This window comes from Phasianus colchicus, chromosome Z (assembly GCF_987193195.1).
Source record: "Phasianus colchicus chromosome Z, bPhaCol1.hap1.1, whole genome shotgun sequence".
Lineage (NCBI taxonomy): Eukaryota > Metazoa > Chordata > Aves > Galliformes > Phasianidae > Phasianus > Phasianus colchicus.
In genome coordinates, this window is record NC_143476.1 from 63946618 (window position 1) to 63958819 (window position 12202).

A 12202-nucleotide genomic window follows, 5' to 3' on the forward strand; every position below is an offset into this window, starting at 1 on the left:
GGAAATGATAGCTGAAATGTTACTGCACAGCCCTTATTGCTGATTGTGTGCATTTTGACAAGAGGTTTGTGTCAGTAGGTAAAGTCAGGAAATATACAAATTAAGCTTTTCTACTGTGATGCTGCCAGCTCTAGGTATAGAGTTGCATCATTTATTTATGAAATAAATATTAATAAAGTTTTTTGTTTTCTATCCATGCATATTTGGATTATAGTTCAGAGTAATATGTTATAGTTTACTTGAAGACTAAAGTGATTGTGTATTTTCCCTGTATTCTCTGGTGGAAAATTAAAGGAGCACTTATTTGTTGCAGTCCTTCTGTGCTCAATGAACAGGGCTCTTGCCTTAGATGTTTGTAATTTTTACCTCTCTAACCTCAGGAATGTCTTAATTCTGTCTGTTTTGGAAGTGGTATAAAAAAGAGTTGATCCTCTCCTGCACTATGGAGGGAGAAAAGAAACGAGAAAAGCTACTTTTATCCAGGGTAAGATGTCTTATATCCACTTCTTTGAACTGAAACCACAGTGAGATATGAAGCCTGCTGGAAAAAGCATTGTGGAGACATTAGTAATGGTGGCCCATGTTAGTGGATGAATAAGAGGTTAAACAGGAATAATGCCGGCTGACATTTCCTAGTTTTATAATACTTTTGTTGTAGCAAAGTAGAATTTTATTAATATAGTTTTGATACGTATATATTTGAATACAAGTCAGTTTTCCGTGTTTAGTAATATTGTGTAATTCTGTTAAAAGGCAAAAAGTTTTTTCTTTTTAAAGAAATATTGTCATATTTGATATTAAACTTTATATAAAACATAAAATTTTAATATTCATTAGGAGTATTGCCATGTGGTGCTAGCAAAAGTAAGGATAAATCAGTATTTACTTATTAATCATTATAAAGATTAGTCTTTATAAAGATTGAGGTGTTGGAGCAGGTCCAAAAAAGGGCAACAAGGCTTGTGAAGGGCTTGGAGAATATGCCCTGTGAGGAGAGACTGAAGGAACTGGGACTATTTAGTATGGGGAAGAGGAGGCTGAGGGGAAACCTTATTGCTCACTTCAAATACTTGAAAGGTGCTTATGGTGAGATTGGGATTGGTCTCTTCTCACTGGTGACAGGTGACAGGACGAGGAGAAATGGCCTCAAGTTGCACCAGGGTAAGTTTAGGTTGGATAATAGGAAAAACTTCTTTACAGAAAGGGTTGTTAAGCAGTGGAATAGGCTCCCCAGGGAGGTGGTTGGGTCACTATCCCTGGATTTGTTTAAAAATGGTTTGGATGTGGTGCTCAGGGACATGATTTAGCAGAGGTTGTTAGTTAGGGTAGTGTGGTTAGGTTTTGGCTGGACTCAATGATCTTTAAGGTCTTTTCCAACCTGAGCGATTCTATGATTTTATAAAACATTTATGTAATACTTGTCCCAGTATTTCTCTGTTGTGCAAAAAAAAAAAAAAAAAAAAAAAAATCTGTTGTAGCTGTTGGATTGGTAGACCACTGTTAATTCTTCAAGATGGTAGTTATAATAGCAACAGCCTTTGTGAAGTTGCAACTGTTGAGGAGAAGAGCTCTTTAGAAATTTCTAGATCATTATTTTAGATGGATTTTTTGTTGTAGTTTGGGTAATAATTTATTTTGAAGGGAAACTATTTTATGTTTTGATCTTTTCATTCTTAACATGATTGGAGAAGAGAACTGTGAAACTGGATGAACCATTTTCTGATTTAACTTCCATCTGTGCATTGCACTCTAGCATTATTGATTCTTTTGTGTTTGTTATAGCATGTGTATTTTCTACAAGGCAGTATTTTAAAAGAAGCACAGTGATAGAAAAGTTGGTTGGAAGGAACCTCTGGAGGTCATGTAGTTTGGCTCCTTGTTGGAAGCAGTACTTTTAAAAATGGTCATGTTGGCTGTGATTTGTCTACCTATTTCTCGAAGACATCTAGAGATAGAAGTCTATTTATTGAGCCACCTCATCCCTTTGTGAGAATGTTTCTACCAAAATGACTGCACATTCACTGGCACAGGCTGCCCAGAGGTCGTGGAGTCTCCTCCTTGGAGATTTTCAGAAGATGCCTGAATGTGGAACTGGGCACCCTGCTCTCATGTTTCCGCTTGAAAGGACTTCAAACAGACGGAGCCAAAAGGCCCTGCCAACTTCAGTCATTCTGTGATTCTATGATTATTTTTCTAGTCTATCTGTTGAATTATTGCTAAATGGTTTCTAAATCACAGCTAGTAAAAGCGAGAGACTGAGAATTGGGAGATAAGCAAGTCTTGTTGAATCACAATCGGTAACTTAATGAAAAAATGTGTATCAACTTTTTCATTAGATTTTTTTTCCTTCTTTATTTCTCAAATTTGTTTTTCCAGCTGTGATTGCTTAATATATTTGTACATTGAGCATGGTCTGAAGGGTACAGTGTACTATGAGTCAGAATACATCTAGCATCTCTCAGCAGCATTACTTCTATTTTTAAAGTGAGTGATTTAAGCTATTTTAAACAGTCTCTTTAGCTAAGATCACGGGCAAAGAAGCTCTAGCAGATAACACTGGAGTAGGTTGAGAAACTGCTACTCACAGTAGTAACCTGTTCAACCCTTTACTGATTTTACTGTCCATAGAGAATCTATGCCCACCTCAGCCTAGCAGTTCAAGACAAGCAAATATGCTTTGTGGTGGCATGACTTCAGTGTTAGTGTGACCTTTTTTGTATGTGACAGGGCCAATATGAAGCAGCTGGTAGGGGCAGCCATATCTTATCACCTCTGTTGTCTTTGCAGAACATACTTGCTCATCAGTCCATAGTTTCAGATTGTGTGGATTTATGCTGTGGAAAATTAATTTTTCATAACTTTAGTAGAAGATTGTCACACTTCAAAATATTAAAATTCACTTACATTAAGGTACCAAAGTTAGTCCGGAAAAAGGGCACATGCATAAGTGCAGCTGCATTGTCTCAGGAAGTACTAAAGAAAATTTCCTTTAAGTACTTCTTTTATCATGTTTTGTTTGTTTGTTTTTTGTTTTTTTGAAAAGCTATTAGAGCAAAAATTTCCTTTGTAACTTGGAGACTGAGGAATGTTTTTTTTTTTTTTGAAAACCCGAGATTACTCTTAAAAAAAAAAAAAATCATTACTGCATCAATAGCTTCTTTCTTTCAAATTTAAAATTGTTATTTTATAAGGATGTTATTAAAGTAGACAATGACTTTCCCAAAGTTAGTTTGTTATACATAATGATTTTCTTCCGTAGTGCAAATATTTGTTCTGTTTTCTTTTTCGGTGCTGGCACCATAGGATGTCTGGTGCTTATAGTCTCCAAGTGGTAAAGAGACTACGGTGCTGTACAGTACAAATATGTTATTAATTCACAGAGTTATGTCAGCTTGTTAAATAATTATTAGTCTTATGTACATATGTTTTATTAGACACCCATTGATAACCCATATGTCAGACTTTTCTTTCTTTAGCAAAAAGAAAGAAAATGAAATTTTTTAACCCTGATTCAGATTAAATTACAGGTAAGAGGAAATCTTCAATATGTTTCTAATCAAATTTTCAATTCTTCTTGCTTTATTTGCTACCCCAGTCTTTTCAATTTCAGGTGTTTCTGCAAATAAGAAATATTTACTTGGTCTTTTGGTATTTAATTATAAATCTTCCTAATTATTTTTCTCCATTTTTGGAAGTCAATACTCGTGCTAAGAGAGAATATATTTCTGTTACCACTTGCTTTTTCAAAGTATGCTGCATCATATAATACCTCATGCTGAAAATATTCAAGCAAATATTCACTAAAGAATGTTATGTTGAAAATATTCAGAACTAAACATTTCTTTTTAACCATTCAGAACTGTCTTTTTATAAAGAAAGATAATGTAGGATTGCCTGGCAGCCTCATGTTTTTATCCCTTTATGCTCGTGCCAGATAACATTCTTTTACAGCATTAGGTAACCACTGTGTGTCCAGATTTCTTCAGAGTTTGTCACGAAAACTTGTATTAGTCTGTTTTAATTCATATTATGAACAGCTCTGTTTTCAATCATACCAAATATGTTTTCAATGCACCTGAATCCTTAAAATGTGTACTAAAAATGTTGATATTTTGGATTTTTTTCATGTTCTCAAAATGTGTAGGTCATTGTTTTAATAAAGATGCACCTATACCTTTGTCACTCTTCTCTAGTGTTAAGTCTTTGAGTGTTGACTTTTGGTAGCTGAGGACTCTTCAAATTTTCATGCATTTCATTAAGTGGATTTTCAAGTCTAGGTTTATAGCAGCAGTCCATCCAGTCCTGTACCCTCCCCTAGCGCTGTTCTGTGTCAGATTCAGCTACAGTGTTTTGGAAACCACATAGTATAGTAAACTAAAAATAAAATTTTGATTTTTCTGTTCCCATTCTTTTGGATAATGATTGATAGAGTGTCTTGAGATATGATCAGTATCTCAATATATTCTGTTTAAATTGCCTCTACACCTACATTGGTCACTCTGAAAGTAATGCCTCCTATTTATTTCCATGGGAACTACAACAGATAAAAAGAGCACAATAATACTATTCAGTAGAGCAAATTCTCAGCTGTTTTTCAACAAAGGCACCACCGTTACCTGCGCATTTTGTGAACAAGAGCCTGCATACCATGCTTGTAAAAATTGGCCCCAGTAGAGGTGATTCACTGTTTCTTAGCAACTCATTGTAGCTAAGAAGATGTTGCCCATGAAGTCCATCTTTCATCAGAAAAATAGATGGAAGTGAGAAGGCATCAAATCTGGACTGTGCAGGGGGTGTGGTAGGACAGTCTAGCCAAGATAGGCATTGTGCTTCATGGTCTTCAGACTAGTATGGGGCTTGGTGTTATTTACTGTGTTTGATGAGAAAGGTCATCTTCTCTGGAAGTTCAAGCCTTTAGCTTAGTCAGGGCTGTGGTCTAGTGGTCAGAGTTCATTTGTCCAAGTTCCAGAATATTCAGAAGGATTATCCCTTTCCTATCCCAAAAGAGATAGTGCACATCACTACCCAAATAGGACCATTTTCTGAACATTTTCTTTACTGGGGAATGTAGCTGTTGCCACTCCAAGATCCACTCAAGATCTCATCATCAGTTATGATGCAATCCACAAAACTGCCATCTTCAGCCTCATATTGGTTCAGTAGACCAGAGAAACTTGCATACGATGTTATTTCTGTTACCATGTGAGCATTCATGGGACCCACCAGGCACAAACTTTGCAATATTCAAATTTTGTCACCATTGTTTCCAACACTGAAGCTCATACTGAGCTTTGTGTAGTTCACTTGTCATAAGCTGCTGATTTGTACAGGTGAGCTAATCGAGATGCTCTTCCTTTGGTGATGTGACAGCTATGCATGGCTGACAAGAACGTGGCTTGCTTTTCATGCCACTGTCACCGCAGCTGAAACACACCACTGACCACCTCACTGTTCTCACATTCACTGTTTGATCTCCACAAACATTTGTCAAATGTCAGTGAAAGTCCATGGGTGCCATTTGTTCCATATGGAGTACACACCTTTGCTTTACACGCATTTCCATGTCAGACGCCATTTTGTCAGACTGTCCCTCTGCTGCCATCTGTTGCACAGCAATAACATAGCAGAATATTGGTGGAAAGGTTTAGCTTTCAGAGCCTTACCACTGACAAAAAACTTGATTCATGGGCCAACATAATAAAATCTGAGGCATTACTGTTGGAGTTGTTTTCATTTAACTGCATGTATGTATTTGCACATACATACATTAGTAAAAATAACCCCAACAATTCTTGACAATATTTTCATAATTTAAAAATTAGTGTTTTTTTTTTTTTAAAACCAAGTAACATGCAATGACTGTGTCTAACAGTGAATTCAGCATATGTCATGTGACTAGGTTTTTAGATGATGTTTAGGACTCTGGAATGTGAGCATGGTGGTAATCTTACAGTGGTGGTTTTAGTCTAAATGAACTTGTCAGAAGAGGACTTGTTGCAGTTTATCATGTTATGTAGGAATAAGGAACTCAATTATATGAAGCGTACGTAAGTCTGGGTGATGCAACTACTTAATGTGGAAAGTGTTCACGTTCTATTAATCCTGATACTTCAGGCATTACACCACTTGTCTTGTCTTAAAGGAAGTTAATTGTTACATCTGTATTACAATATAGTACAATTGTGTGGTGAGGACATGAGGTTTCTTCTAAAATGTTAGGCTTTGCCACTGCCAGAATAATCTTGTGAGTATTCTGATTTCACTGATAACTTCAGTATTTCCATTTGGCAATTTCTAGATATTATTTGTTGTTTGAGGGTATTTTTTATTGTAACATATAGATGTCCCAGACCGTAATGTATGATTCACTTTGCAATGTGAGAGAACATGCCTTGCAGGTAAGATACTATATTTCTTAAGCTTGTGGCATAAGTTCTGGATTTTACACCTTCCAGAACAGTGATGTGAATGTTTCTTCTATGACATAATAATTTTTTGCAGTGTTCTCTTAATTTTTAGGTGGCATATTATGGGCAGTGTAATGGGTTTATTCTTTGTTCTTTTTTTTTCTCTCTCTCTTTTTTTTTTTTTTTTGTGTGTGTGTGTGTGTGTGTGTGTGTGTGAAAGAACTGCCCCACATATACTTGTAGTTTAATGTTTGCTTTTGCTGCATCTAGTTCTGATTCGCTGTACTTACGTGACGCACTTGTCAGCCATCTGGTAGTTACAGTTTAACTTTAAAGTCTGTATGTAATTTGGTTTTATTAATGAAGTACAACAAACAGCATTATGAAGCTTTTCTCTTTTAATCTTAAAAGGAAAAAAGTCGGTTTCTAAAAAAGCAATCACAAAGAAGAGGAAAGGTGTCACAAAGTCTGCCATACCAGAATTTCAGGTAAATGATTTTAATTCTTGTTCTAAGTTCTTGAAACCTGAATGCCTGTAGATTAAGTCCCTCATTGTCTGACATAGATCTTGTAAATCCTAGTCAAGAGATGGATTTTCCTTTTCTCGAATAAAAGGTGTGCTTCTAATAGTGCTTTTAAACACACACTTCATATTTTCTTGGTGGAGAATGTTTTAGCATTTTTTTTAAATGTAGTTAAAAAGTACACAGTACACAGTACTTTTTAAGATCCCAGGTAAGTATGATGGAGGACCAAACCTGGAAAACAGAAGTTGTTGATGTAATTTGTAAGATACAATCTAGGATAAAATTACTAGTGTTTTTACTGTTTTGGTTTGATATGGTTTAATGATATGTTTCACTGTGACCCTTGAATTGAAATCTAGCTTAATTTACTCAAGGGCTTGGAAAAAATCTGTACCTTCATATGTTCATCTTGTCTGTAACTTTTACCTCTTATCTGCGCATGAACTTTAAACCAGAGAGCACTAAGAAGAGAGTGGCAGTTATAATAATATGTTTTTTATGGTGCTGTAACAGAAGTATGAAAGCGTTTAAGTTGTAAGTCACAGTTTATGTATCCATACCTACTTGAATTAAACTTCTCTTTAGGTGGCATCTTTTTAGAAAAGCTTATTTTTGAGATAGCAGTCTGTGCTATTCTAAGCAATCAAACCTCATAAAACTACAACTGTTGTGTAGGTAGTGTCTAAAGTGTATTTTTCTCAAAGCATTCCCTGCACGCCATGCATATATGTAGTTTAGTTAAAAATAGTCTGTCTAAAATGTTATCTAAAGCTTAGCCTAATTTTATATCTAACCAAAAAAACCCTATTTGTTTATGTATCTATTTAAATGCTAAATTAACATGTTTACCTATATAAAATGTTAATTAAAATGTAACTGAGTAGTTTTAGCTCTTTTGATCAAAACTAGGCTTTAGATCTGTTTTAGGTGAAGGTAAGATATATATATATAAGTTTAATCTTTTTAGGGAACTTTCTAATTATTTATCTGCTTTTTTCAGGGGGATAGATAGGGCTGGTATGATTGTGTTTTAAATATTTTCATATTTTATACCATATTTGCAGATATGAAACTTCTAAAGCAATGTAAAACATGTGTCTTGATACTCTTTTCCACATGCAGGGATTGCCAGATACCACATAATTATTTAAAGTTGAGAATATGTTTTAAAATATTTAATAAAACAAGTTTATACAGTGAGACATGCAAGGGAGGGTACAACCGCAAGAATATTGCTATTTGTATGTAAATAGCAGCTCTTTTAGGAAGAAAGCAAATAATTGAAACCTTTTCAAAAATTTATGATTTGTTTTATATGCCGTCAGTGTACAAATGTAAGAAAGAAAATAATAAAATAAAAAGAAAAATAACCACAATGTATCTTATTGCCTAGGAGTAGATCCTATACTTCAGAATAAATGTGTAAATCCTTTCTTTACCCGAAGATCAAAATTCAGCATTAATGCTGAGAAAATTTATATTATTACGTATTTTAATATCTTCAATCATAGAGACCAAATGACTCAAACGGTGATTAAAAACAGTTGCTAACAAAAAAAAAAAAAAAAAAGACAATATATAGGTATGCTAACTAATCCTAGCATTTATAATGCCAGTTTTAAATATCTTTTTGAGAAAATAAAACGTGAATTTTCTGTTCACTTTCATAGTTCCTACTGATAAGGTGTTTTCAGACCTTGTACTAAGTTCTTAGCTGAAATCTGTTTAAAAATAATAATAAAAAAAGAAGCAGATGTAAATTAAATTATTTTTTACCAAATAAAAGCACAAAAAACATGCTGTTTTTAATATTATGGAAATTATTTAATAAGTGAGTTGACAGCTCATGAGTTTGTAAGTTGGGTTCTACAGTTTTCCTTTTAATAGAAATTCTCATTTCCAAGTTTATAGCTACTGTTTCCTGTTAATGATTTAAAAAAATAAAAAATAAAAAAGACAATAATTATACTTCTGTACTAAAAGGTTACTAAGTTGGTGTTGTTGGTTCTCTCCCTGACCCATGTCTACTAGTGTCTTTTTCTAAGTGCTTTCTCTCTTCCTTCCTTCTTTTTTCATACGTATATACACATGTAGCTACGTAGACTTCGGTGTACCATAACCAGAGAAGGAACACACACTGTAAGGAGCTGGGCTAATGTTTTCGCTTTTCTGTGACTGTGTTAAACAGTCTTAACTTTCATCAGCTGTGGTCTGTAATAAATACAGATCTCAAATGGAGAATATCTGGATATTTTCCTCTTTGAAATGGTTTCAATAAAAGAACAGTTTAATGAGAAGTTAAAGTATAACTTAAAATCATTATGCAGACAACCTGAAGTTGGGAGCAAAGCTGCACTGAAGTGCATTATGTTTAAAAAGGTTGGCTGAATTTCCAGCTGGTTAAAGAGAACCAAGGAGGGGGCATCCATAATCCAGGGGTGTACACAAGGTGTGTATTTACAAACAGATTTACGGATTGTATTTTTAAAATAATGATGAAAGTTCATTTGTAAATTGTGAGAGATCACTGGAGAGCACCAAGTTAGAATAGTTCTTATCTTTCCTTGCAAAAATCTGGAGAGATGTTTTATTCCTGCCATTCCTTCTTGAATATCCAGTGAGGATCTTTGAGAGATTACTAAGGTCTGAGATTGTATCTAGTGGGAGAAGTTCAACACAGAATTTGAACATGTACTGGAAAACAGAATATCTGAAGTTTCCTTTATGTTCAACTGAAAAACAGAATACTTATTTCCTGTGGAAATGCAGTCCTGTGCTTGATCTGAAAATGCCTGTGTCAAAGTGAGTATGTATGTAATTAATGTACAGGACATATACATTGATGGAAATACTAGCACCCCGGAAAGTTAGGATAGTGCGTACTATATTAGAGAATAGGACTAACTTTTCACTACCTTCAAGTAATAAGCATGTTTTTTCTCTCTCCGGATTCTTTTTCTCATGATACATTATTAGAAAGCATGTTCTCCAAGAGAGATAGGAAAATTAGACTGTAACATTAGTATGTTTCTTATTACGATCACAGAACTCACTTGTAAAAACATACAAACCAATTCAGAAAGTCAGTGTTTCTTGCTGGAAATGGAATTGCTGCATTCTGGCAGTTAACAACCACAAGCAAAGAACATGAAACATTATGAGACACAACTGCTGTATTTCATATCAAGATGATAAAAAAAAAAAATCCTTCATTTTATTTACTGACAGTAGATTCATGCAAAAGAAAAAAAAGAGTTTTAAATCATGCATAATAAAATGATATAATAAATAATACTTTAAAAGCATTGTTTTTTATCATATTGCAAAATGAATGAAGTCATAAACTAAGTTTGCTGAAGTGAAAGGTAAGTAATGACTGAAATAAGCTGTTACTTATTGAACATGATTTTAAAAGTTTGTGAGAATTTCATGATCATCATCTGTCTTAATTATGCCTTAAATTTGCCTATAATTTCTATATCAGTTATCAAAAATTAGAGAAATTTGCAAACTACTTATCTAAATAGATTTCTTCTTGAATGTTTTTGTGATGGTTTTCAATATGGTATCAGAGTGTTCAAGATATTAAATTCATTTTGCCAGTAAATCCTCTAAACTGAGCTGCTGCTACCTTCATTGTTTTACCAGCAGATAATTTGTACACAAGTATTAGTCTTAGAGGTGCATCAGTGCTGATGTGAAATTGGAATTTGATTACTCTGCCAGCACCATCCCCAAAACAACTCATTTTTTTTAATGTTTGCTTTGTTTTTCTTCTTGATGTACACTCACTGACAATTTAGCAAATTAGATCCTAGTATCTCAAGTGACTGCTCTGACAAGACCAGAGACTCTGAAAAGTTAGGCAGTGAGAAATACCTGACATATAGGAGCTCAGTTGTAAAGATACAGTTGGTATTTTCAGGACAGCATTCAACTAATAACGCTGAAATAATCCTTCTTAAAAACTCTTGCCTTACAATATATATATTTCTAGAGAGAAGCTCACAAACTTTTAGCATATTAAATACAAAGTTGGATGAATGGTATCTTGCTTTGATTTGTAGTTCTGCTTTGTCTTTGGTCATTGACTCATAACACATACAGTAGGAGAACACAAAAGGCAGTGGTGCAATTTAAAAAATGAATTCCGAAGGAATGGATTATAATTGTGTAAGGGAATTCTCTATTCATGTTTTTATTGACTTATCATGGATGTGACAAACTTGTAAATTTTTGCATAATTACAGGTGGAAGTAGAAAAATCATTATTTGCCTTCTGGTTTGCAGTTACGTACTTGACACTTCCTTCCATGCAGGATATGTCTGTTCTATATTATAATAATGAAAGAACCTGATGTGCTTTGATAAGTGAACTTGCTCCAAATCTTGAAATTATAGAATTTAATGTGTAATTGAAGTTAAGATCTATTGTTGTGATTCACTAATATGGGGGTAAAAATTGTATCATGATAGCATATTGGTGGGTTTTTTTGCTACTTGGATTTGTCTTTTCTTATGTTATTTCAAAGTTTTTTCAATTCTAATGAAAACATTTCTACATAAAGATGTTCAGAAGTAAGCAAGTCTTAACTTACAGTGACCTGAATGAACCTAACAGCTTAAAAATTTCCAGTTTAGTAAGTTTGTAATTGCTGTAAGTGACGGTAAGCCAAAACTTAAAGATCATTATTGTTTCTTTGAAAATTTATTCGAGTAAATAACAGCCATTTTGTTATAGGAAGAATGTAAAAAGCTGTTTGCCAAGGACAGAAATAAGACGAAATTCCAGAGCACTAGATATACTGCTTTTACTGAAATTAGATAGATTTTATAGATATGGCTAGGTTATCGTTCTGGAATGCTGCATGTTAATATATGAGGTTCTGTTCAGGTGAAAATTGTAACAAGAGCAGTAATGTTATAACAACAGCATAGTGCAAAGCTAGTACACTTAACAGGTTTTTGTTTGATACTCAAGCCTGTTCCAGCTCATTGCTATACTTGAGACAAATCTGGTAACTTGTTTCATTCACTGCAGCTTGGAGGAAAAACCTACATTGTGAAAAGTGTGAAATTGTGTATCTCATATACAGAGGTACATGGTTTGTATCTGAAGTGCATTCATTTCAATAAGACCTTTTTTAAAAAAAATAATAATAATAAATTAAATAATACTGTAAGAAAATAAAAACCAAATGGTTGGCACTGTATAATAACATGAGCTTTTAGATTTTTTTTAACTTCGTTGTGTATTTTTCAAGTCCC

The 12202-nt window shown here is 33.9% G+C and overlaps 1 protein-coding gene across 4 annotated transcripts in view; it reads left to right on the forward strand.

The window, feature by feature from the left end:
- BRD10 (bromodomain containing 10) overlaps window positions 1–12202 on the forward strand; it is a 62099-nt gene that overhangs the window by 21207 nt on the left and 28690 nt on the right. For all 4 annotated transcript variants that reach the window (XM_090132569.1, XM_031606158.2, XM_090132568.1 and 1 more), the window contains one exon: window positions 6819–6895. In XM_090132569.1, coding sequence (XP_089988695.1) covers window positions 6819–6895 — 77 coding nt within the window. The remainder of the gene's footprint in view (window positions 1–6818; window positions 6896–12202) is intronic.